Raw genomic sequence first — 27,918 nt, 5'->3', positions numbered from 1 at the left:
ACAAAACAAATAGCCCAGAAGGAGACTACGGGCTGAGATGCAGCATCTGGTGGCCAGTAAGGATGACGTAGCCTGAACAAAACAAAAAAGAAGGTAATAATGCTATCATTTTATAATGCTGTATGAAGAGCAAAATGGAGTTTAGTCCTTACATCTGTCAAGTCTACAAATATGGACTAAGTCACGGTTTAAAAAGGTACAAATAAATTTCAATAAAAATGTGGGTGGTAAACCTAAGATTACCTAGAAGTAGTAGATGAAGGCATTGGAATAATTTTGTTAGCAAATCTGAGATTAAGAGGCAGCCTGAGTTTTAAAATTATTTCTTAAGAGTGCTGCTGACTTGAACTTGACAATAACAGTAAGTTTTTAGTGACCCTATCTGAAACTGGAATACCAGTGATGAAGAACTTTACCTACTGAGACATGTGACAGAAACATCTTCAACAGACACAGGGACTAATTTGTTTCAACAAATGACTCTCAAAATGAATTTGCTTCAATGAATAAATGTTTAACTCGGTTCAGACGGTAAAGCTGAAATGAATGACACAGCAGACTGGATGATGAGGAACCTGTTTATTTTTTATTTATTGATTGATTGACTGTGGTGGTGCTGCGGTAGCGTTGTCGCCTCACAGTTAGATGTTGCCTGTCAGAGTCTCAGTTAGAGCATCTTCTGTGTAGCGACATGCGTGAATGGGCGTTCCTTCGTTGAAGGTTGTGCGTTAGGCCCGGCAAGCCAGTACGTAAAAATCTACTGCCAATCATTTAGCGGACCAGAGTTCTGCTGTGGCGACCCCTAACTGGGGAAAAAGCCGAAAGACACAAAAGTACAGTTTTGTACTTACCATAAATGTAGATGTTAGAGTGCTAATACAGCTGCAGTCATAACAGATGGGTTCTCCTGCCGTCAGGCGGGTCCTCGGTCGGCCGAATTCCAAAGTCTAGGTCCGGCGTCAGTTGTTGTTGCTTCTTCCCTGACATCAGTGCGACAGGGGTATAAAAGAACCAGCTGACGCCATTTTCTTCAGTTTTTCTTGCCCCAGATGTCAGGTGCCCCCAGAAGGAAGGCAATACATAAATTTGTGTAATAAAGCAATGCCATATAATCAAAATACAGTAGTGCAAGCAAATACATCATGAATGAATACCCCAATCTGGTTGCATGAGGATATGTTAGCCAATAGGTCTGTCCCAAGAGGGGAAGGAGGGAGGGAAACCTGGACTGCAGCTGTATTAGCACTCGAACATCTACATTTATGGTAGGTACAAAACTGTACTATGTTCATTGTGCATACAGCTGCAGTCATAACAGATGGTTAGAATCCCAAAGCTAAGAAGGGGGTGGTAGGCACTAGGTGGAACTAGGAGGAGCCAGAATGCCCTGCAAGACTGCAGTGGCAAAGCCCGCTCTAGATTTGGAGTATAGTGGAAGGTGGTAGTGCTTGGAGAAGGTATGCACAGAACTCCAAGTGGCTGCTTCTAAAATATCTTTGGTAGGAACTCCTCTAAGAAAGGCTGCAGAGGTAGCCGTGGCCCTTGTGGAGTGAGATCTGATGCCTGTAGGTACAGTTTTGCCATGAAAAGAATAGCAAAAGCGTATGCAATGAGCTATCCATTTTGAGATCGTCTGTTTGGAAATTGGCTTTCCTTGAGCTCCTATAGCATGACACAAAGAGCTGATCTGATTTTCTGAAAGGCTTTGTTCTGTCCAAATAATAACGCAGTTGTCTGTGGATGTCCAAGGAATGTAGTAATCTCTCCCCTTTGTTTTGAGGATTAGGATAAAAGGTAGGTAAGTGTATGGCCTGAGTCAAACCTACCCTGGATACCACTTTTGGCATAAAGGACGGGTTGGTTCGTAATGAAACTCTGTCCTGATGGAAGATGATAAAAGGCTGCACACAGCCATGAGAGCTTGTAGTTCTGAAACTCTACGAGCTGAGGTAATAGCCAGAAGGAAAGCTGTTTTCCAGGACAAATATTGCAAATCTGATGAGGCAGCTGGATGCACCGATCTGTCATGTGCGCCCCCCCCAAGCGTAGTCAGAGGCGTCTGTTGTGATGAATTGATTTGCTTGAGGCTTGCTGAATGGGAGACCTGTGTTTGTTTGGCATGCTTGAGCCCACCACAGAAATTCCTTTTGAAGACATGGAATTAGTGGCATTATTGTTTCCAAACTGTGGCTGTGTTGAGACTATAGGTTTTTCAGGTACCATTGAAGTTTCCTCATATGCAGCTTTGCACATGGGATTAGTAAGATGCAAGATGCCATGAATCCCGGAGCCTGCAGGATTTTCCTTGCAGTCAGCCTGGTGCAATTTGCTAGTGCTCTGAAGTATTGAGTTAGTTGCCCCTGCTTCTCTGGCGTGAGGTAGGCCATCTGGGTGTTTGTGTCCAAGTTGGCACCCAGGAAAATTATTTTCCGAGAGGGTATTAGCCTTGATTTCTTTTTGTTGACTGTGTATCCCAGAGAATTCAACAACATTATTACATAAGCCAAATGTTTCAGAAGAATGTGCTTGCTGTCCGCTTGGATCAGGCAGTCGTCCAAATAGGGGTATATTTGTATCCCTTGAAGTCTGCAGTAGGCAATTACTGATGCCAGGCATTTCGTGAATACTCTGGGCACAGCAGATAAGCCAAAGAGCAATGCAGAGAATTGATAATGGGTTGAACCTGCAAGAAATCTGAGGTATCTTCTGCAATTTTGTCTGATTGGGACATGCAGGTATGCCTCCTTGAGGTCCAATGTTACCAGCCAAGACTCCTTGCCTAGCATGGGAAGAAGCTGCTGTAGAGTGAGCATCTTGAATTCTGGTACGAGTAGAAATGTGTTTAGGATGGATAGGTCCAAAATAGGTCTCCAATCTTTTCCCTTCCTTGGTACCAGGAATAGTCTGGAATAAAAACCTTGACCTTGTTCGTGCGTAGGTACCTCTTGAATAGCTTTCATGTCTATGAGATCTGTAATTTGTCTTTGTGCCTCTGCCCTTTGATTGTGTGGCAGGTTTGGCATGCCTCTCATTTTTGGAAGGGTGTGAAAATGGAATCTGTAGCCTCTGTTTATAATGTCCAGCATCCATTTGTCTTTTGAGACAATATGCCAATTTTTTGAAAATAATGCCTGTTTTCCACCTAAGGGTGCTGCCATTTGAATCTTGCTTGGCATGCAAAGGGGAAAGTCATTGGGTTTGCTTTCTGAATGGTTGCGAGTTATCCTCAGCACCTCTTTGTGTAGGAGCTTGCCATTGTCTGCCTCTAAACGATCCTTGGGATTGCCCTCTGCCTCTCGGGCACCTGTATCTACCTCTTTGGGGTCTGTCTGTGACTGGAAAGGACCAATTTTTGGAAGGCCAATTTCTACTGAAACATGGGGGTTGTACCTGTAGAAAATCTTTCACAGTTTGCATTGATTTAGCCTTTTCCTCCATTTTCCTTAATACCTCCTCAGCAGTAGCACCAAATAATACATCCTTTTGTAGAGGGGCATCTAGTAATTTAGCTTTTACATGATCTGGCAAAGTTTGTTCCTTGAGCCAGGCATGTCTACGTATGACTGATCCTGTAACAGCAGCTCTACATGAGGCCTCTAGAGTATCAAAACCACATTGTAAGGTATGTTTACCCACTTGTTCTGTACTATGCATCAAATCCTGCAACTCCTTCAAGTCTGGTTGTTCAGGTTGTGACATTTTACTTTTCAATTGTGATAACAGAAACTGTTGGTACTTTAGCATATGGAACTGACATTTAATGCCCTCATGGTTAAGGTAGCCGAGGTATACACCTTTTTTCCCCACCTTTCTAAGGATCTGGAATCTCTCTCGGAAGGTAATGGATTTTTAGCAGTGGAGGCCTTAATTCCCTTGGGGCCCTGTGAGATGGTTTCTGGGTCAGCAGCATGGCTTTTGTATAAAAATTGGTGCAAGTCAGGAACCCTGTAGTACCCGTCAGGCTTGACTGGGGCTGGAGGTAGAGAATCCGGGTTAAGGCAGGCCTCCGAGTACACATCATCTAGTATGTCCAAGACAGGAGGTATAGCCAGAGGCCTGTGCTGAGGTAGCAAGAGAAATTCCCTAAGCCTTTTCTTGGAATCTGAATAATCTTGGCCTTCCCAGTGGAAGTGTTCTCTTAAGGTATGCAGTTTCCCCAAATGAGTAATCCTCTGGGGGGGGGGGGGGGCAGAGGGAATGGACTCCTCTGCATCAGAGTCTTCAAAAGGGGAGTAAGAATGTTCCTAATCTTCAGAGTGCTCTGAAATAATGGAGCCCTGATCAGAGGAGGGAGATTCTTCCTCCACTCTGGGCCTTTTGTCCGGGAGGGTTGAGAACCCCTGATAAGAGTAATTAAATCCTCAGCCATTTTAAGCATCTGTTTTTTAGGCATGGGGCCTGGAGATGGGCCCTGTGTAGCTTGTCTCTTAGAATGCATGGCTGCTTTAGACTTCATGAAAGCCTTGATGGAAAAAGAAGAGGAAGGTCTGAAGATACCTTGAGAGGAGGTGGACCTGTCCACATTTTGAGATTCACCACCAAGAGTGGCTTCGGTATCTGTAGTCGGGGTGTGGGCCGAGGAGCCTGCGACCTCGGGCACAGGAGACACCGCCAATGAAGTGTCGTCGGTAGTCAGGGGCTGCATAGGCGCCTCGCTGAGAACCGGACCACGTGTAGTCGGCTTTGGCGTGGTGTCGGTAGAGGCCGCGGACCTTGTGTGTCGGTCCTTATCTTTGAGCTTTTTAGACAAAACTGGAGTCGGAGTATCCGGCGACATAATATAGTTAAATGTTTTGCCAAAATAATGCTGGGCGAACTCCGCCCGACGCTTAATGGTGCATTTGTTGAATGTAGCACAAAAGCGACAGACCGAGACGTCGTGGTCTGGGCTTAAACAAGGAATACAGAGGGAATGGAAATCCTTATGCGGTATTTGCTTCCCACATGAAATACAATTATTAACTTTGAATGACATTGGTCTGAGGCAAGAAAAGTTTCCCCAACGGGTACTTGGCTTTCAAGAAGACTTCGGTTGCAAAATTTTCATAATTTCAGGAGCTGGCCGACCGGCACTTGCAAACTGCTTCTGCTTCGGGCGCCGCGCGGCAAGAAAGACTGAAGAAAATGGCGTCGGCTGGTTCTTTTATACCCCTGTCGCACTGACGTCAGGGAAGAAGCGACGACAACCGACGCCGGACCTAGACTTTGGAATTCGGCTGACCGAGGACCCGCCTGACGGCAGGAGAACCCATCTGTTATGACTGCAGCTGTATGCACGATGAACATCAAACAAATTGATTGATTGACTGTATGACATTTGATTACCTGTAAAGTGTGACTGAGTAGATACCCCAAACAATAAATTATAAGTTAATTAACGCACACAAATTCAAAGCAAATGCACATGCTCTGTGTGGATAATCTACAGGGAAGGGATATAAAGTTTTAAAAGTTTCTTTTCCATGCTATTTTATAATTATAATGATAGACTCCTTATATTGAGAGTGCACATCATTTTTGCTGTATACTGTCTGACTGAGATACAGCAAGGACTATGGGACGTGAAATAATGTCGAGCATTATCTTTAAAACAAGGTTGCAGGAATATTTAAAGAATAACTAAAATGACACAAATATCAGTGATGAATAATTAAATGTACTGTAGCTGCTTAACTGAAATTCACACAGCTAATGATTTCTGACATGGCAATAAACAGGTTCTTCTAGCAGACTAATCAGAGTGAAATCCTCAAATTAGTACATTTGAGAATTTATTAAAATACAGTGAGGCTCTGATTGTCAGTATTTCATTCTCATTTACAGCCATGTCACCTAGTCTGAGAAATCATTTCGATTCATATGACTTTACTGCTGAGAATTCATACCATCTCAGACAAAAAGCTTGAGTATATTGCAATAGAAGAAGGCATGACTAGGTAGAGAGAAGATGCACAACTTATAACGTTTATCTTCTACTATCTGCATAAATATTTAGATTCTCTCTAAAGAAATAAAATCAACAATTCTGCACTACATACCAAGTCGGTATTTCAATGATCCCTTTTGTTAAACAGTAGCTTGCCTTTAGAAAATATAATTTGATAGAGATATGTACATTTGCAGTTTCTTCAGGGTTCTCCTTGGAAATAGCAATATACTGGCTGAATTTTGGCTTGTAGAATCTAAGAAATCAACCTTTGTATCAGTAAATAACTGGGTCATTTTGGGGGAGAAGCCCCATGCATCACTAAACCAGATATCAACTTCAAGGACAGAATATCCCAAAGAAAGTTATAAACATAACTGGGGAAAGAAAGGCTCTTCTATGCATCCTGTTATTACAGTGTTTAGAATCTTGGCTTTTAAAAATGGTGATTTACTTATTTAGTTTTGTTTTGTTTTATTTATCCTTTGACTGGCATAGTTCTACTAGGCTAGCAGTCTCTTTTCAGGGGAGACCTGAGGTGGTACTTATACTACAAGAAATTTTGCCAGGGCATCTGGAAGATTCTCCCACTCTTTTTGACAGGTGATGTGAAGGATAGCAAAAGGCTGGCTGTACATCACTGCATTACCAATTTAATTTTCATTATATCCTACATGAACATATAAATTATGTACAGAGTTAATTTACATTTTCTTTCCTGCAGTGGAGTAGCTGATTGGGGATGGTACAGTGTTTAAGTTGTTAAACTCACGGATACAGGGAACAGGATTTGATTCTCACTTTTGGAAGGAAAATTGACTAGGCTTCTGTCCCATAAGGGCAGACAGCCTAGTACTTACCTTATTGTTTTGTGGGTTGGCAGAACGGTTAAAGTGTTTACCTGGCACATGCAAGGTGCAGGGTTTGATTCTAACCTTTGAAATGGAAATTGGCTAGGCCTAAAATGGCCTACAGGGACAGCTTCCCTAGTACATGCCTACGAACCTATGAAATTTATGCTAACCAAACTTTTAAGATTTTAAGATATTTTTGCAGAACCAGAAAAATTTGACAAACAGCTCAAGGTAGAAATCTTTAGCAAGGTGAAGTGGACAAAATATGGCAGAGACTTCCAACTACTTTGACTCTTTAAAATCTGCTTTACAGCAAACTCAGATGAACAATTAATAGCAAACATTTACTTGCTTTACTTTCATTGCTCACAGTATGCTTCCCTGAAAGTAGTGGAATGTTAACAAAGGGTTGTCCTTGACCTTTTTACTTTACTTTTTTTAAGACTGCTCTGCTTTCAGTCAGCAGAAATAAATAATTACAGGTACCTACACTGGTCTCTTCTGAAAAGCATTCGGTATACAGGGGATGCTACCTTAATTTCTTCCCCCTTCATCCCAGCTGTACAATAATGCCCCTTTAGATACACACCTGAAAACTGCTTGAAAATCGGAATCTGTCTTATCGGCTAATGTCTGCCCATTGCTACACAATATACAGCCACCACTATGAGGTGTTTGATACATACCTACACTTGGTTGATGCAAGTTTACCTTACTGTTCTTCAAATCCCTTGGTGTTGTGGACTCTGATGAAGTACTAAACATCACTCCTGACAGCTCTTTAAAAACTGACTCCGATTATCAAGGTTGCTACTGGCAGAAGATGATCCATTTTTGGTTAAGTCTACTCCTTCACAACTGATTCAAGTAGGACAAGGTTCGCTCAAGCATGCATCTCCTAGATCTCTTTCTTTACCTCTGACCTCTTTACTAAACTACTACTTCATATACTTTCAAATCTGGACCACTACCACTGTACACACTTTCAAAGCTGGAATGTATCAGTGAGCTGCCAGATTCCTACAATAATCAGCTTCACGTACTCACCATTGTTCTGCACTTAAAGCCTTCAACTGGCCTGTCTTATCTAATCATTTAAGGTGCGTGTTGCATACACACAAACATTCTTGCTTCTCTGCATTTTCTTCTCTTTCCAATGCAGTTAGCAGGTTCACCACACACAGAACAATCAGATCAACTAATACAGTTTTGTTACAGGCTGCATTTCCAAAAGCTACTATGTGAACAGTGTATAAAAACAGAAAAATTGGGCTAGATGTCAACAATAGAAACATGTTCCTGTCGGTTAACCTGAAAACCTTTTCCTGATTCTTCTCAGACTGGATTACCAGAGGAATGACTTGTCCTTCTCTTTTACTTCTGGCCTACATTTATTTTTCTCTTAAAGTAGTCTTTCAGCTTCCTTCCTCTAGCCATCCTGCTTTTTTGACCTATGCATCTGCTATTTCACCTTACATTACCTAAATTAAATTAACAAACTTAGTTCTGTAAATAAAGGTATGGAAACACTATTCTGTGATTGTGCTGTATAATTCATGAGACAAAATGGATGGAAGTATATTATGCATAACATTTGGTCTTCTGCAATGTAAACCTTGCATCTTGTGCACACTTTGCTACTTGACCTGTTACCAAGTCCTGCCTGTCAGCTCAGTGTTATTTGGCATGATAAACTGCACAGTGTCTTATTTCTTTCTCTTGATGTCATCTATATCTCGTGTATGTATACTGTGGAGCTTTTTCTGCTGAACCTGCACTGAAAACTGAGTCTACTTGGTAGACCCCAAATTAAAATTCTAATAAAACAAAGCAAATAAACAGTTGCAAAAAGTGCCCAAATTAAAAATCTGTCAAACAGAGCAAAGCAAATAAACAAACATTTGCAGAAAGTGTCCACAATGCATGTCAAGTCAGTCATAATGACATAAAAAAGGCATTCTGAACTATACAGAAGTGAAAAAACAGCAAGACAAAAGGGGACATTCCTGAGCCTTTCTAACTCTCATAGCAGAAGTAGAACCTTCTCTTATATGGCATAGGATTCAGTGTCTTCTTTCTTGGCCACAGGACATGGCTTGTGCAATCTCACAATACACCAGTGAAAGACCAGATATATCAAAATTAACCATCTGTTGTTACTTGATTTATGACATACAACAAAGACCCAGCCACTTAATCTCTATTACACCTCAAAAATTCAGAGGAACTTTGATACTGTAATACCAGTTCAAGAGCATTTGAATCTTTCAGATGTCAGGTGGTTCTGCCGGACTGGGGAACACCACCATTTTCCACTCAGTGAAACATTATGTTGTACTGGCACTATTTCTGTACATCCTAAACATTGGCATTTCAGCTAAAACTCTTTAATATGTGCACTAAAGTTTGTATTAGAATACAACTTATGGGATGTTATTGCTAAAATGCATTAAATGCCTTACCTATGCTTTGTGTTGGGTTCTTTGAAGGCTTTGGGGGAGCTGTAAAACAATATGAAAGTAATGAGCAGCAGTTAATTAGAAATCATGGGTTTCGGTTACTCTGTACATGCAATTTAACAGACTTAAATATCCACTGTAAAGGAGTACACATTATGTCAAGACATTTGAAACTTTTTTCTACACTCTTTGCAATATAGGAAACCAGACAAATATTACATGCGTTAGGCAGCCAACACAGCAAGTACTCCTACCATGTACTTGCATGTAATATCTTACAAAAGGGACAATTCTTGTTGCAGTATAACAAATGGGATTGTACTCATTTACACAATCTCTGGTGGGGTTTTTTTTAATTTGGGAAAGAAAATGAACAGAATTAAAAAAAGGATCCCCCTATATGATAGTCCCATGAATCTTGTGGTCCTTGCTGTTCTTATATGGGGCATGCTGCAGATAGCACTACCCTATGCCACCTTCAGTTTGTCTTACCACTTCAAAATGTTTTGTATTTTTTTAATAATTTTAGGAAATGTTTATGTAAATGCTACTTTTTTGCATACAGGAGTGCAATGACATACCAACATAAGATGAAGAAATAGCTCCTAAATATTTATGTTTACACTTTCTTTCTTAGGTTTTTGCATAGCACTGAGAATCAATGTACTAGAATTAGAGTTTAGAAGCCCTGGAAGTTTTCATTTTGCAGAAAGTACAGTTGTGTCTACTTACCATAAATGTAGATGTTAGAGTATCTTCACTGTCTTTACTGTTGCAGTAATAAAAATTTGGGTTATTCTCGTTATGGTTGCCCCTGGCTAGCCTAAATATTAAGAGACTTTAAGCTCTCCTCCTGGGCTGGAGGACACCCTGTACCTGACATCCGAGCATCTAGGTGTAAGGGTCAGTCAGCACCATCTTACAGGTCTTTCTTGTTCCCAAGGTTTGAGTCTCAGGTCAGAAGCACAAGATACTTATAAAGATCACTGTGTATGTGAGAGGGGTAGAGGCCCTAAAGACCTGAAGGAGGAGTTGGGTTTGGAAATGGTGGGAGAAGGGGGAGGTATGGTGTGCCTACCCCAAATCACATATCACAGAGGGGCTGGAGGGAGGAAAGATGAACTGCAACAGTGAAGACACTCAAGCATCTATATTTATGCTAAGCAGACAAAAAGTACAGCTGTGTACACTTACCATAAATGTAGATGTTCGAGTGTATTCACTGTTGCAGGCATCACGCTTGGGTTATTCTGCCAGGGGTAGCCCTCAGTCGGCCCGTACACCAGAGGTTTAGTATTTCTACGTCAGTTGCTGTCACTTCACGACTGAGGTCAGGTTGTCAGGGGTATAAAAATAGGCAGTCAATGCCATTACATCAGTTTTTCCTGCCTCAAATGTCAGGAGCCCCCAAATAGGGAGCTAAGTTATGGTGGAAAAACACCACCAGTAAAAAGTAAATGCCAATAGCCCTGTAAAGAGTGAGAAAGAGAAATAGAGAAGGAGAGAGAGAGAGAGACAAAGGGGCTGGAGGGAGGGAAACCAGGACTGCAACCGTGAATACACTCAAACATCTATATTTATGGTAAGTGTACACAAAGTACAGTTTTGTACCTACCATAAATGTAGATGTTCGAGTGCTAATACAGCTGCAGTCATAACAGATGGGGTTATCCTGCTGTCAGGCGGGTCCTCGGTCGGCCGAATTCCAAAGTCTAGGTCCGGCGTCAGATGTCGTCGCTTCTTCCCTGACGTCAGTGCGGCAGGGGTATAAAAGAACCAGCCGACGCCATTTTCTTCAGTTTTTCTTGCCCCAGATGTCAGGTGCCCCCAGAAGGAAGGCAAAACATAAATTTATGTAATAATGCAATGCAATATAATCAAAAAACAGTAGTTGCAAGCAAATACACCATAAAAGAATACCCCAATCAGGTTGTAAGAGGAGGTGTTAGCCATTAGGCCTGTCCCAAGAGGGGAAGGAGGGAGGGAAACCTGGACTGCAGCTGTATTAGCACTCGAACATCTACATTTATGGTAGGTACAAAACTGTACTATGTTCATCGTGCATACAGCTGCAGTCATAACAGATGGGTAGAATCCCAAAGCTAAAAAGGGGTGGTAGGCACTAAGTGGAACTAGGAGGAGCAAGTATGCCCTGCAGGACTGCAGTGGCAAAGCCCGCTCTAGATTTGGAGTATAATGGTAGGTGATAGTGCTTGGAGAAAGTATGCACACAGAACTCCAAGTGGCTGCTTCCAAAATATCCTTGGTAGGAACCCCCCTGAGGAAAGCTGCAGAGGTAGCTGTGGCCCTTGTGGAGTGAGATCTGATGCTTGTAGGTACAGTTTTACCATGAAAAGAACAAAAGTGTATGCAGTGGGCTATCCATTTTGAGATTGTCTGTTTGGAAATGCCCTTTCCTTGAGCACCTGTAGCATAGGACACAAAGAGTTGCTCTGATTTTCTGAATGGCTTTGTCCTGTCCAAATAATAACAAAGCTGTCTGTGAATGTCCAGGGAATGTAGTAGTCTCTCCCCTTCGTTTTGTGGATTAGGATAAAAAGTAGGTAAGTGGATAGCCTGATTCAAGGCTACACTGGATACTACCTTTGGCATAAAGGAAGGGTTGGTTCATAAGGAAACTCTGCCCTGATGGAGAATGATGAAAGGTTGCACAGCCATGAGGGCTTGTAGTTCCGAAACACTGCGTGCTGAGGTGACAGCCAGAAGGCAGGCTGTTTTCCATGACAAATATTGCAGTTCTGTTGAATCAGCTGGCTCAAATGGAGGCAGGGTCAGTTTTTCTAAAATGAAATTGAGGTCCCAAGCAGGTACTGGTTGCTTCCTTGGGGGTTTTATATTCTTAGCCCCTCTGAGGAACTGGCTTAAGAGAGGATGAGAGAATAAAGGAGGATCAGTGTTGTATTGAGCAGAAATGGCTGAGGCATGGATTTTGATGGAGGAGAATGTTTAGCATCTCAGCTAGGTACTGTAATATTTGAGGTAAATTCAGTATTCCAGGATTCTGACCCTTTTTCTGATTCCAGGCACAAAACCGTTTCCATTTGGCGGAGTAGGCTTTTCTAGTAGAAGGCCTTCTGGCCTCCAAAATGACATCCTGCACCTCCTTGGAGAGGAGGGTCTGTTGGGAAATTAAGGAATCCTCCATGCGGCTAGATTGAGTGTTTTCAGCTGACTGTGAAGAGTTTTGAAGTTGTGCTGGGTCAACAGAAGAGGCATTAGAGGCAAGATCCATGGTGGGGAATGCGTCAGGCTCCTAAGGAGTGGGTACCAGTGTTGTCTTGGCCAGTCTGGAGCAATGAGAATCATCTTTGGTCTGTCTGCTCTGGCTTTTAATAGAACTTTGGGCAGCAGAGGAAGAGGTGGAAAGGCATAAACTGTCAATGTTGTCCAACTGAAAGAACGTGCGTCCACTTTCCAGGCCTGTGGATGATAGGTTGGTAATTTCTGTGGGTAGCAAAGAGATCTATATCTGGCCTTCCCCATGCCTGAATTATCTTTGCAAAAACTTGAGGATGCAACTTCCATTCGTGTGGATCTGTCATATTTCTGCTTCGGTTGTCTGCCATCATGTTTTCCTTGCCTGGCAGGAATTGTGCTTGAAGTTGGATTTGTAATTCCAGAACCGTGTTCCAAAGAGACATGACTAGCCTGCACAGGGGATATGAATGGGTTCCTCCCTGTTTGTTTATGTACCACATCACTGTGGTGTTGTCTGTCCTTATCAATAGCTGGCCTGGATGCAGTAGGTCTTTGAAAGCCATAATAGCATTTTTTACTGCTAGCATTTCCTTTTGATTGATGTGTAGGTGCTTTTCTTTTTGGGACCTTTTGCCCTGAATGCACTGATCTGTCATGTGCACCCCCCAGGCATAGTCCGAGGCGTCTGTTGTGATGATTTGATTTGCTTTGCTTGAGGCAAACAGAATGGGAGACCTATGTTTCTTTGGCATGTTTGAGCCCACCACAGGAATTCCTTTTGGAGACATGGAATCAGTGGTATAATTGTTTCCAAACTGTGGCTGTGTTGAGACCATAAGTTTTTTAGGTACCATTGAAGTTTCCTCATATGCAGCTTTGCACATGAGATTAGCAGGATGCAAGATGCCATGAATCCCAGAGCCTGCAGGATTTTCCTTGCTTGCAGTCAGCCTGGTGAAGGTTGCCATTTTTCTGAAGTATTGAGATAGTTTCCCTTGTTTCTCTGGTGTGAGGTAGGCCATCTGGGTGTTTGTATTCAAGCTGGCACCCAGGAAAATTATTGCTCGAGAGGGTATTAGTTTTGATTTCTTTTTGTTGACTGTGTATCCCAGAGAGTTCAACAACTTTATTACAAACACCAGGTGTTTCAGAAGTATGTGCTTGCTGTCCGCTTGATCAGGCAGTCGTCCAAATATGGGTATATTTGTATCCCTTGAAGTCTGCAGAAGGCAATTACTGATGCCAGGCATTTCATGAACACTCTGGGCGCAGTAGATAAGCCAAAGGGCAATGCAGAGAATTGATAATGGGTTGAACCTGCAAGAAATCTGAGGTATCTTCTGCAATCTTGTCTGATAGGGACATACAGGTATGCCTCCTTGAGGTCCAATGTTACCAGCCAAGACTCCTTGGCCAGCATGGGAAGAAGCTGCTGTAATGTGAGCATCTTGAATTTTGGTATGAGTAAATATGTGTTTAGGATGGATAGGTCCAAATAGGTCTCCAATCTTTGTCCTTCCTTGGTACCAGGAATAGTCTAGAATAAAAACCTTGACCCTGTTCTTGTGCAGGTACCTCTTGAATAGCTTTCATGTCCATGAGAGCTGAAATTTGTTTTTGTGCCTCTGCCCTTTGATTTTGTGGCAGGTTTGGCAGGACTCTCATTTTTGGAAGGGTGTGAAAGTGGAATCTGTAGCCTCTGTCTATAATGTCCAGGATCCATTTGACTTTTGTGACAATATGCCAATTTTTTGAAAATAATGCCAGTTTTCCGCCTAAAGGTGCTGCCATTAGAGCTTTGCTTGGCATGCAAAGGGGAAAGTCATTGTGTCTGCTTTCTGAATGGCTGTGATCTATCCTCTCCACCTCTTGGTGTAGGTGCTTGCCATTGTCTGGCTCTAAATGATCCTTGAGATTGCCCTCTATCCCTCAGGCGCCTGTATCTACCTCTTTGTGATCTGTCCGTGGCTGGAAAGGACCAATTTTTTGAAGGCCAGTTTCTACTGAAACATGGAGGTTGTACCTGTAGGAAATCTTTCACCGTTTGCATTGATCTTGCCTTTTCCTCCATTTTCTTTAATACCTCCTCAGCTGGGAGGTACAATACATCTTTTTGAAGAGGTGCATCTAGTAATTTAGCTTTGACATGATCTGGTAAGGTTTGCTCTTTGAGCCAAGCATGTCTATGTATGACAGACCCTGTAACAGCAGCTCTACATGAGGCCTCTAAAGCATCAAAACCACATTGCAAGGTATGTTTACCCACTTGTTCTGCACTATGCAACAAATCCTGCAACTCCTTCAAGTCTGGTTGTTCACGTTGTGACATTTTGCTTTCCAACTGAGATAACAAAAACTGTTGATACTTTAACATATGGAACTGACAGTTTAATGCCCTCATGGTTAAAGTGGCCGAGGTGTATACCTTTTTCCCCCACCTTTCTAAAGCTCTGGAATCTCTCTCTGAAGGTAATGGATTTTTGGCAGTAGAGGCCTTAATTCCCTTGGGACCCTGTGAAATAGTTTCTGGGTCAGCAGCATGGCTTTTGTATAGGAATTGGTGTGAATCAGGAACCCGGTAATACCTGTCGGGCTTAACTGGAGCTGGTGGTAAAGAATCTGGGTTAAGGCTGGCCTCTGAATACATATCATCTAGTATGTCTAAGACAGGAGGGATAGCCAGAGGCCTGTGCTGAGGGAGCAAGAGGAAATCCCTGAGCCTTTTCTTGGAATCTGAGTAATCTTGGCCTTCCCAGTGGAAGTGTTCCCTCAAGGTATGCAAGGTTTCCCCAAAAGAATAGTCCTCAGGGGGGGAAACAGGGGGAATGGACTCCTCCGCATCAGAATCTTCAAAAGGGGAGTATGAATGTTCCTGGTCTTCAGAATGTTCTGAAGTAATGGAGGCCTGGTCCGAGGAAGGGTATTCTTCCTCCACTCTGGGCCTTTTGTCCAAGGGGGGTTGAGAACCCCTGATAAGAGTAATCAAATCCTCAGCCATTTTGAGCATCTGTTTTTTAGGCATGGGGCCCTGTGGAGCTTGTCTTTCAGTTTGCATGCGTTAGATTTTGTGAAAGCCTTAATGGAAAAAGAAGAAGGCCTGAAGACAACTTGAGAGGTGGCAGGCCTGTCTAAACTCGGAGTTTCCCTGCCAAGAGTGGCGTCGGTATCTGTAATCAGGGTGGGGGCCGAGGAGCCTGCGACCTCGGGCACAGAAGACACCGCTAAGGAAGTGTCATCGGTACTCAGGGGCTGCGTAGGCACCTCGCTGAGAACCGGAGCACCTGTAGCCGGCTTTAGCGTGGTGTCGGTAGAAGTCACGGACCTCATATGTCGGTCCTTATCTTTGCGTCTTTTACTCAAAACTGGAGTCGGGAGTATCCGACGACATAATGTAATTACATTTTTTGCCAAAATAGTGTTGGGCGAACTCCGCCTGACACTTATTAGTGCGTTTGTTGAATCTAGCACAAAAACGACAGGCCGAGACATCGTGGTCTTGGCCTAAGCAAGGAATGCAGAAGGAATGGAAATCCTTATGCGGTATTTGCTTCCCACATGAAATGCAATTATTAACTTTGTCTGACATCGGTCTGAGGCAAGAAAAGTTTCCCCAACGGGGTACTTAGCTTTCAAGAAGACTTCGGTTGAAAAATATTCGTAATCTCAGGAGCTGGCCGACCGGCACTTGCGAACTGCTTTTGCTTCGGGCACCGCGCGGCAAGAAAGACTGAAGAAAATGGCGTCGGCTGGTTCTTTTATACCCCTGCCGCACTGACGTCAGGGAAGAAGCGACGACATCCGACGCCGGACCTAGACTTTGGAATTCGGCCGACTAAGGACCCGCCTGACGGCAGGATAACTCCATCTATTATGACTGCAGCTGTATGCACGATGAACATCTGTACTACGTTCTTCGTGTTTCACTGTTGCAGTCATCACACTTGGGTTGATTCCCAAAGCTGAAGAATGGGTGGAGGCAGTCAAGAAGAGTTGGGGCTGGCTAATATACCCTGCAGGACTGCTATTGCAAAACCCACCCTGGATTTGGAAAATATAGGCAGGTGGTAATGCTTGGTGAAGGTATGAACAGAACTCAAAGTAGCAGCTTCCAGAATGTCCCTGGTAGGGACTCCTCTGAGAAAGGCTGTAGAGGTTGAAGTTGCCCTTGTGGAATGCGTTCTGAACCCCCCCCCCCCGAGGGAGTAGTTTCTCATGGTGTTTGTAACAGAAATGGATACAGTGTGCTATCCATTTGGAGATGGCTTGTTTTGATATGGACTTGCCCTCTGCCCCTAGTGCAAAGCTGACTAGTAAGTGGTCAGACTTCCTGAAAGGCTTCGTCCTATCAAGGCAGAATCTGAGCTGTCTGTGCACATCTAAAGAGTGCAGGATCTTTTCCCCCTTATTTTGAAGATTAGGGAAAAAGGGGGGCAAATGGATAGATTGGTTGAGAGCCACACTGGACACCACTTTAGGCATAAAAGTAGGGTTAGTCCTGAGGGAGCCCCTGTCAGCATGAAAAATAATGAAGGGTTCCACAGCCATAAGTGCTTGTAGCTCAGACACTCTTCTAGCTGAAGTGATGGCCAGAAGCAAGGCTGTTTTCCAAGAGAGGAATTTTAACTCTGCTGACACTGCAGGCTCAAAGGGGGGGGGGGTAGCGTCAGCTTTTCCAACATAAAATTAAGGTCCCAAGCAGGGGTGGGGGCTCTTCTTGGTGGCCTTAGGTTGTTAGCCCCTCTTAGGAACTGTCTGATGAGAGGGTGAGAGAAGAGAGATGGCTCAGTGCTGTAATGAGCAGATGGCAGAGGCATGGATCTTAAAGGAAGAGAAGGATAGGCCTCTGTGGAGTATTTATTTTATTTTTCATTTGTTAACCGGGGGTGTTTGACTGGGCCGAAAAGGCCCCTTTTCAGCAGAGGCCCGGGGAGAAAAGCTCCACACAGAAAAATTACACATACATTTAGTTATTTAGACAGGATTAGTTTACACACAAATTACAACAGACATGTTTTTACAGTGGTATGCAGCACACCAACAGTTACAGTGGAGAGAACAAACAAAAAATATTAATTTAATAATAAAGGTAATTAATAGATTTGTGATGTATTGCTGAAATTTGGAACATAGGTAGAATACATACATCATACACCGGTACAGTACATACATTGTAGATTAGCCAGTGTTTGTGAGTAAGAGTGAAAACTATTATCAAGTACTCTAGGTTTAGTATGTGTACCTTATCCTCTTTCACTAGCCTGGGGAGCAATCATGTCACTGCCAACTATGTTTGAGATGTTGCCTGATGAGGTTTTTAAAGGAGGCTTCGGATGATGTGTTTTGTATGCTAGTGGGGAGAGAGTTCCATTTTTTAGCCACTGAACTACTATATAGTGCGTCTCCAAAGCTATTGTAGCTGTTGGTGACTTCTAGTAGTAGTTTGCTTGATGATCTAAGAGGACCTTTGGCTGAGTGATGTTGTACTAGGTTTTTGAAGGCAGGACACTTATTGGGGAGGTAAATGGATAGAATGACAGAGGCAGAGCTGACTGTAGGTTAGGAGGTTGGGCAGTTCAAGCCAGTGGAGCTATCTCAAAGCAGTACAGTGATGAGTTCTATATGAGCAATTTGCAGCAAAGCAGGCAATTCTGTTATAGCAGGCTTCCATTTTGCTTAGTTCAGTTTTGTTGAGATTAGTCAGAATGGGAGATGCATAGAGTAGGCTGGATAGAAGTTGGGAGCAAGCAATGGCTGATCTTGTGTTGTTGGTAGGAAATGGTTTGATACGGTAGAGTGATCCCAGTTTGGCATGTACTTTTTTAATAGTTAAGTTGAGATGACTATGAAATTTTAGGTGGGAGTCTATGGTTATTCCCAATAGCTTAGCCTGTGCCACCGGAGCGATTGGAGTAGCATTTGTGGAGTAGATAGTGAATTGACTCAGTGTTTTTGTTAGAACTGGTTATAATCATAAGCTGAGTTTTCTTTGGATTGAGGTTAAGTTGGGCTTTGTAAGGTGGTTTTCAATGTCAGAGAATGTTAGTCGAGTTGTTTGCAGGAGGGTGGGAATGTTTTTTGCAGCACAGATTAAGGTAGTATCATCTGCATACTAAATGACAGATGCATGGCATGTGGAGTTATGGAGGTCATTTGTGAAGACTGAATAGTGGTTGTCCTAAGATAGAACCCTGTGGGACTCCTATAGTTATGGGCAGCTGAGAAGAGAGAATTTTCCCATTTTACAGCTTGGTAGCTTTGGAACCAGGTAAGAGTGGAATTTGATTGGTGATATTGGTTTAGTTTGTTTAGCAGGATTTGGTGTGAGACTGTGTCAAATGCTTTGGACATATCAAAAAAAAAAAAAAAAAGAGTTGACACCTGCAGGGCTTCATTTCTGAGACAGTTTACTGTGTCTGTGAAGCAGAGGAGGGCTGTAGTGGTACTATGGGCAGGTCTGAAACCATGCTGAGTAGGTGACAGGATGTTGCTGTCTAGGAGATATTTTAGCACCTGGGTATGGATGCATTTTTCTAGGATTTTGGCCAGGGGGGAGACTAAAGCAACGGGTCTGTAGTTAAGTTCAGTGGAGGTCCTGCCTTTATGTATGAGTGTAACATAGGATATTTTCCAGAGTTTGGGCACATAGTTTTCAACAATTGATCTGTTTATGAGAGTGGAGATTGAGACCGCAATAGCATCTGCTGTGAGTTTCAAGAAACAGCTGGAGAGTAGGTCGGCTGCTGTTGATGAGGTTTTTAGTTTGGAGAGCATGCTTTTGATTGAAGTGGTGGAAACTGTTTTGAGGGTAAAGTTTGTACTAATGTTATTTGTGTTGGGGGGGGGGTATTGAGGTAGGAACTGTCCTGTGATACTAAGGATAGAATTGAGTTCACAAAGTGGGAGTTGAATTGTGTTTCGATGGGAAATTTTGTGTGAGGGTGGTTGGTTTGGGGGTAGCCTTTTGGGTGGGGTTTAGTAGCTGGTTTACATTTTTCCAAAATTTTGGGGGGTTGTGTTGGTATTTAGTTTGTAATGTCGTGTAGTAGGATTTTTTGTCCTGAGTAGGTCTGCTAGGTAATCCAGGATGAGAGGTAAGAAGGGATGTGCTGTATCCGCTTCTTTAGAGTGAATCCAGGAACAATACCTTTTCAACTTATGAGCATAGGATTTCCTTGTACTGGGTCTCCTGGCTTTACGAATGACATCCAGTACCTGCTTGCTTAGACTGGCCACTGGAGGAGAATACAAGGAATAAGACAGGCTGCAAGGTTCATGGTTTGCAATTGCGGATGCAAGATCTGTCCCTCCTGTTGAGTAAGGAGGGATGGAATCTGGGGTAGGTGCCATGGTGGTACTGGTGACAGACTGCGCAGTAGTGGGTACCAGTGTTGGAGTGGCCAGTCTGGTCCAATCAGGATTGCCCTTGGTCTTTCCTGCTTTATCTTGAGTAGTACTCTTGTAAGAAGAGTTAGAGGGGGAAATGCATAGATTGAGAGGTTTGCCCACTGGAAGGATAGGGAATCCACTTTCCAGCCCTTGCTGTGAGGTACCCTGGTGCAGAATTTGCTGAGCTGGTGATTGTAGGGGGAGGCAAATAGGTCCACCTTCAGAGTACCCAATTTCTGGGTCAGAAGGCTAAAGGTGTTGTAGTCTGATTGCCACTCGTGTGGGTCTAGGAGATTTCTGCTCAAGTTGTCTGCCAGAGAGTTTTGTTTGCCTGGCAGGAATTGAGCTTGCAGGTGAATAAGCATAGTTGAGGCCATGTTCCACAGGGTCATGGCTAGCCTGCAAAGTGGGTAAAAGTGGGTTACTCCCTGCTTGTTGATGTACCACATCGCTGTGGTGTTGTCGGTTTTCATTAGAAGGGGCCCTAGTGAGAGTAGGGATCTGAAAGCTGTCAGAACATGTTGAACAGCTAGCATCTCTTTTTGTTTGATGTGCAGATGAATTTGGTTTGGGCTCCAGTGGCCCCGAATGCACCTGCCGTCTAGATGTGCACCCCAGGCATAGTCTGAAGTGTCTATGGTTAGGGTCTGGGTGGCATGGGGTTGTGTAAAGGGAAGTCCCTTGTTGTGGTTGCATGCTACTGCCCACCAAAGAAACTCTGTCCTGAGACAAGGTATTATAGGTATGATAGTTTCTAGGTCCTCGGAATGTTGGCACCAAAGACTTTTTAAGTACCATTGAAGTTTCCTCACATGCAGTCTGGCATATGGAATTAGTAGAATGCAGGAGGCCATGAACCCTAGAGCCTGCAGGATTTTCCTTGTGGATAGCTGGGTTCTGGTGGCCATTTGAGTGAAGTAGCCTGTCAGGCTTGTTTTTCTGGAGTAAGGAATGCCATCTGGGATGCTGTGTCTAAGCTTCCTCCCAGGAATACAATTTTTTGACTGGGGACTAGTTTGGATTTCTTTTCATTGATAGTGTACCCCAGGGAGGTTAGAAGGTCCTTTACAAATGTCAGGTGCTGCAACAGCTTTTCCTGTCTGCCTGAATCAGGCAATTGTCCAAGTAAGGGCATATTTGAATTTTTCCTCTGTCTGCAATAGGCAATGGCTGAAGCCAGACATTTTTGTCTGTATCTATCTTTATCCTTACGTTTTTTCAGAAAATCGGTAATTGGATGGCTTAACAAAGCCATTTTGGAATACGGAGAATGAGAGCGAAAGAATTTAGCAACAAAGATAGCCCAATGACAAATAGTTTGGGTGTTGAACAAGCCACAAAACTGACAGCGAGGAACGTCGTGGTCTGGGCCTAAACAGGTGATGCAGTAAGAATGAAAATTTCTGTGAGGTATTTGCTTTCCACAGGCAAGACAATTGTTAACTTTTTCTGACATCAGTTAGAGCAAGAAAAAAGGATCCCCAATGGGGTACTTAGCTTCAGAAGACTTCAGGTTTGAAACTCGAAAAATGAAAATTTCAGGTAGTGGCCAACCAGCACTTGTAAACTGCTTCTGCTTTGGGCTCCTGTGTGGCAAGAAAAGCTGATGTAATGGCGTTGGCTGAATGTTTTATACCCCTGATGACCTGACGTCATGGAAGAGGAGACAGCATCCAACACAGAAATCCCAAGACGCTGGTATTTGGGCCGACTGAGGGCTACCTACAGGCAGATAACCCAAGTGCGATGACTGCAACAGTGAAACACGAAGAAAATCTCCAGGTTGCAGCTTCCATGATGTCCCTGATAGGGACTCCCCTGAGAAATGCTGTAGAAGTAGAGGTAACCCTATTGGAATGAGTTCTGATCCCCTGTGGAGTAGGTTTGCCATAGTGTTTGTAGCAGAAATGGATGCGGTGTGCTATCCATTTGGAAATGGTTTGCTTTGAAATGGCCTTGCCCTCTGCCCCTGTAGCAAAGCTGACTAGTAGCTGGTCAGATTTTCTGAAAGTCTTGGTCCTGTCAAGGTAGAACCTGAGCTGTCTGTGTACATCCAAAGAGTGCAGGACCCTTTCCCTTTTATTCTGAGGATTAGGGAAAAAGGTTGGTAAATGGATGGATTGGTTTAAAGCCACACTGGATACCACCTTGGGCATAAATGATGGGTTAGTCTTGAGGGAGACTCTGTCAGCATGGAAAATAATGAAGGGTTCCACAGCCATTAGTGCCTGTAGCTCAGACACTCTTCTTGCTGAAGTGATGGCTAGAAGTAAGGCTGTTTTTCAAGAGATGAATTTAATCTCTGTTGTAGCAGCAGGTTTGAAAGGGGGAAGCATGAGCTTCTCTAGTGCAAAGTTAGGTCCCAGGCAGGAGTGGGAACTCTCCTCAGGGGTCTTAAATTGTTAGCTCCTCTCAGGAACTGTTTTATCAGAGGGTTCGAAAAGAGAGGTGGCTCAGTATTGTAACAAGATGGCCAAGGGATGAATTTTAATTGATGAGAAGGATAGGCCTTTGTGGAGCAGCTGTGCTAGGTAATCTAGGATTTGAGGTAAGGAAGGCATGGCTGTGTCATTTCCTACAGACCGGCTCCAAGAACAGTATGTTTTCCACTTTTCTGAATAGGATTTCCTAGCAATAGGCCTTCTGGCAGATGAAGTCCAGCACCTGTTTGCTGAGGGTTGCTGGTGGTGTGTTCAGGGAATAAGCCACGCTGCAAGGTTCAGTGTTTGCAGCTGAGGATGCAAAATCTATCCCTCCTGCTGGGATAGCAGGGAGGGGGTCTAGCACAGGAGCCAGGGTGGCACTGCTCTCAGACTGCATAGGAGTGGGTACCAGTGCTGGCGTGGTCAGTCTGGTGCAATAAGGATTGTCCTTGGTCTGTCCTGCTTGATTCTGAGTAGTACTTTTGAGAGGAGGGGCAGAGGAGGAAAGGCATAAATTGAGAGGGTTTTCCCATGTAAAGGATAGGACATCCACTCGCCATGCTTGGCTGTGGGTAGTTCTGGTACAAAATTTGCTCATTTGATGGTTTTGGGGGGAGGCAAAGAGGTCCACCTCTGGTGTCCCCCACCTGTTGATTAGAAGTTTGAATGAGTTGGGTTCCAGTTTCCACTCGTGTGGGTCCATTAGATTTCTGCTTAGGTCGTCCGCCAGTGAATTTTGTTTGCCTGGCAGGAATTCATCTTGCAGATGCACTTGGTTGCTCAAGGCTGTGTTCCACAGGGCCATGGCTAACCTGCAGAGTGGGTAGGAATGAGTTCCCCCCTGCTTGTTTATATACCATTTAACTGTGGTGTTGTCTGTCTTTATCAAGAGTTGTCCTGGAAGGATAAGGTATTTGAAGGCTGTCAGAGCATTCTGTACAGCTAACATTTCTTTTTGATTTTTATGCAGGTGAATTTGTCCTGGGCACCATTTGCCTTGAATGTATTTGCCTACCATACGAGCCCCCCATGTATAGTCTGATGCGTCTGTTGTCAGGGTTTGGGCGGCGAGGGGTTGAGTGAAAGGAAGTCCCTTGTTGTGGTTGCAAGCCTCTGCCCACCAAAGGAACTCTGCTCTTAGACAAGGAATGATAGGAATCAGTGTTTCCAAGTCATGAGAATGTTGACATCAGAGACTTTTTAAGTACCACTGAAGTTTCCTCATATGCAGCCTTGCATATGGAATTAGTAGAATGCATGAGGCCATGTACCCTAGGGCTTGCAGTACTTTTCTTGCGGATAGCTGGGTTTTGGTGGCCATAAGTCTGAAGTAATTTGTCAAATGAACCTGCTTTTCTGGAGTGAGGAATGCCATTTGGGAAGTTGTGTTCAAGCTTGCTCCTAGGAATACAATCTTCTGGCTGGGCACCAGATGTGATTTATTTTCGTTGATGGTGTACCCCAGAGAGGTTAGAAGTCTCTTTACAAATGCCAGGTGCTGAAGGAGCAATTCCTGACTGTCCGCCTGAATCAAGCAATCATCCAGTTATGGGTAAATTTGAATATTTCTCTGCCTGTAGTATGCAATGCCGGAGCCAGGCACATTGTGAACACCCTGGGTGCAGTAGATAAGCCAAAGGGAAGTGCAGAGAACTGATAGTGCATAGAGCCTACCCTGAAATGTAGACATTTCCTGCAAGATTCCCTTACGGGGGATGTGCAAAGCTTCGTTTAAGTCTAGGGTGACTAGCCAGGAGTCCTTGGCTAGCATAGGAAGCAGCTGTTGTAGTGTAAGCATTTTGAATTTTGGGACCACCAGGAAGGTGTTGAGAATGGACAGATCCAGGATAGGGCACTATGAGCTCTCTTTTCTGAGCATCAGGAACAGTCTGTAGTAGAAACCCTGTCACCTTTGCTCTACTGGATCAGGTTGAATAGCCCTGATACTGAGAAGAGAAAGTACTTGCTTTTGAGCCTCTGCCCATTGGTTGGGAGGAAGGTCTGGCAACCCACTTGGGGTTGGCAGTGAGTGGAAGTAGAATCTGTATCCCTGGGATACAATGTTTAGGACCTATCGGTCCTGGGTAATGGACATCCAGTTTTTTGCATGCAGGGCGAGTTTTCCTTCTAGGGGTGCAAGTACTTGGGCATGGCTGGGAAGGATGACAGACAAGTCATTGTGAACTTTTTCCATAAGGGGGTGGCTTACCACTCCCTGTTTTTGAGGTGGGAAATCTCCATTGCTTAAATCTCTGCATACCCTGAGACTATAGTCTTGGTGGTCTGTTGCCCCTGGGTTTGGACTGAGGGGGACTAGAAAGGACCAGTTTTTAGTAGGCCAATGCCTACTGAATCTAGGAGGCTGTACCTATAAGAAATCTTTAACAGTTTGCATAGGTTTAGCTTTTTCCTCCATCTTTTTTAAGAACTTCTTCTGCTTTTCTGCCAAACAAATGTTCCTGGTGCAATGGAGCATCTAGTAATTTTGCTTTGACATGGTCTGGCAAGACTTGTTCCTTCAGCCAAGCATGCCTTCTCAGAGCAGACCCAGTGACAGCAGCCTTGCAAGATGCTTCTAAGGCATCAAAACCACACTGCAAAGTATGTTTTCCAACTTGGTTTGCAGAATGCATTAACTCTTATAAATCTTTATTTTCTGCACAATCTGGAAGCAACAACATTTTCTGTTTAATTAGTTCCATAATATGCTGCTGCTACTTCAACTTGTGAAACTGGCAATTTAAAGCCCTTATGGCAAGAGTTGCAGAGGTACATACCTTCTTACCCCATCTGTCTAAAGCTCTAGAATCCCTGTCCGAAGGGGTAGGGCTTTTGGCTGTAATAGCCTTAATACCCTTAGGTCCCTGTGAAATGGTCTCTGGATCCGCAGTGGGATTTTTAAAGAGAAATTTGTGTGAGTCAGGTACGCTGTAGTACCTATCAGGCTTTCTAGGAGCTGGTGGAAAAGTATCAGGAGTAAGACTGGATTCCATGAAGACATCATCTACAATATCCAGGACAGGGGGTACAGCTAGAGGCTGGTGCTGAGGCAAGTCTAAAAATTCTCGGAGTCTCTTTTTTGATTGTGGGCAGTCCTGGCATTCCCAGCGGGAAAGCTCTCTTAAGGTATGCAAGGTTTCACCAAAAGAAAAGTCCTCTGGAGGGGAGGCAGAGGGAATGGAATCCTCTGCATCTGAATCCTCATAAGTAGACAAGGGAATGTCCTGGTAATCAGACTGATCAGAGTCATCGGACTCATGGTCTGTATAATCAGAAGGGAAATCAATCCTTTGTCTTTTAGAGGGGGAAGGCTGGCTTCCCCTAATTAAAGTTATAAGGTCTTTAGCCATTCTAAGCATTTGTTTCTGTGACATGGAAGCCTGGGCATGCATTTTGGATGCCAGTTTTCTAAGGGTAGTGCAAACTCTGGGCCTGAGAAACTCGGTAGTTTTGGTCAGAAACAAAGTAGACAGTTTAATATGAACATCAGAAGGACAGAATACACCCTCAGAAGCCGGTGCTTGCACAGTGGCTTTGGACCCATCCAAGGTAGAGATATCTGCAGGTTCCATAGATGAAGAAGCATCTTGCGGCATACCGGACTCCGAAGGGTCTCAGCAGAGGCCTGCAAATCTGCAGAAGTGGGTATTCGGGGCTGCGAAAGCGCCTCACTGAGTACCGGCAGATTGGTCATTAGCTTAACGGATGTGTCGTCGGCAATTGTGGACCTATACGGTCTGTGTCTGTCTTTATCCTTACGTTTTTTCGTAAGATCGGAAGTTGGATGGCTTATCAAAGCCATTTCGGAATACGAAGAATGACAACGAAAAAATTTAGCAACAAAAATACCCTGACGACGAATAGTTCGGGCGTTAAAGAAGGCACAAAACCAACAGCATGGAATGTCATGGTATGGGCCTAAACAGGTGACACAGTAAGAATGAAAATCTCTGTGAGGCATTTGCTTTCCACAGGCAAGACAATTGTTAACTTTTTCTGACATCGGTTAGCGCAAGAAAAAAGGATCCCAGCTTTAGAAGACTTCACGTTTGAAATTTGAACAACGAAAATTTCAGGAAGCTGCCGACTGGCACTTGCAAACTGCTTCTGCTCGGGCTCCCGTGCAGCAAGAAAAGCTGATGCAATGGCATTGGCTGCATGTTTTATACCCCTGACAACCTGACGACAGCATCAGATGCAGAAATCCCAAGACTCTGGTATTCGGGCCGACTGAGGACTACCTGCAGGCAGACAACCCAAGTGTGATGACTGCAACAGTGAAACATGAAGAACATCAACTATTTACATTCTTAGACATCACATTGACTCTGAAATCCTTTACCACACTATTCCATGTGGTTAGGCTCATGGGTGCAGCACTAGACTTGAGAGCACTACAGTTTTTCCCTTCTCCAGGAAAAGATGAACAAAGATGGCAAGCCTTTCTCATTAGGAAGTCAACACATCAGGGATCTGGAGTTCATGCAGATCAATGGTATCCTTTGCAAGACCTCATGTGAGAAAGACCCAGTGGCTCCTAAAAAAATGTATACTGCAGACTCATTACAATGCTTTTCACGTCTAACACCAATAGGAAAGTAACTTAGGTGATTAAACAACAAAGAGGTTTTAGTCCTGACTGCATCTCAGATGACTCGAGTTTGATTACCAACCTGGAGACACCATCTGAAGACAGATGGGACTGAAATGCTGTCACAGATTTGCCCATTCTGGTGGGAGGGTGATAGAAGAATCACGCTGCAGGAACTCCACTTGTGGGAAGGACTGACACTGCAGTACTTGGTTTAGGAACTCTGGAGAGTGTGAGACAGCAGAGGAGTGCACATAGTCTCTACCTGAAATTGTGGGTGTGCTGAATCACACACTTGTACTAGGGCCATTGAAATGTGCAATACATAACAGAGGGGGATATTAAGATACCAAAAAGTCTCATAAAACCACCTGTCCTTGTGGGTTTAGAGGGATGAGGCCCCTGGCTGTTACCCAGACAACCCTTGTGCTAGACAGGACAGACTGGAGAAGGATGAGAGTTCACTGCCAGTGTGTACAACCTGGGTGACGAGAGACTGCTCTGGATCTCCATTTGTGTTACTGTTAGTGGGAGCATGGGGGTTTGTATCCATGGAGCACAAGCCTGCAGATCACATGCTGCCATGTTACTACAACCAAGGAAGTGGTGTGTGTGGGCATGTGCATCCTACCCAGGTCAGGCAGTATATTGTAGAGCTTAAGGGAGCTACCATGGGGACGCAACCTCAATGGTTATGCCACTCCACAGGAATTTCCACTGGTCTGCTCCTTAGCACCTGACTCCTGCTACTGCAGAAATAAATGGGCAAACTGGGCATACTGGATTGGGACAAATGAGCTGAAGAGTTCTCACATAGCCCAGAGATGTATGGCTCATCTAGCAAATGAGAGGGCTGATTCTTCACAGGTAATGGAACTTTGGTCCTCAGGAAACGGGGAAGAGGGTCTTAAAAATACCTCCTAACATCAGCTGAATGATGGCTATGATCCCTGGCTCTCACCATCATTGCTACAGCTGTAACAGAAAACAGTGTTACCTACATTACCACCCACACAGAAAAGCAACTTCTCATTCATTATCCCCAAACAATACTCTGCTA

General features: G+C 43.9%; 1 protein-coding gene across 1 annotated transcript in view; it reads right to left on the bottom strand.

Moving 5' to 3' along the window:
* The window catches only part of CD99L2 (CD99 molecule like 2), a gene marked incomplete in the record, with an annotated part of 1,047,726 nt that overhangs the window by 622,126 nt on the left and 397,682 nt on the right, over positions 1-27,918 (bottom strand). The window contains 1 exon segment of the mRNA XM_044057164.1: positions 9,243-9,281. Coding sequence (XP_043913099.1) covers positions 9,243-9,281 — 39 coding nt within the window.

Source organism: Protopterus annectens, chromosome 15.part0 (genome assembly GCF_019279795.1).
Source record: "Protopterus annectens isolate FY-2018-M chromosome 15.part0, PAN1.0, whole genome shotgun sequence".
Lineage (NCBI taxonomy): Eukaryota > Metazoa > Chordata > Ceratodontiformes > Protopteridae > Protopterus > Protopterus annectens.
Note: the sequence above shows the minus strand (reverse complement) of the source record. Positions and strands in the feature narration are given on the sequence as shown.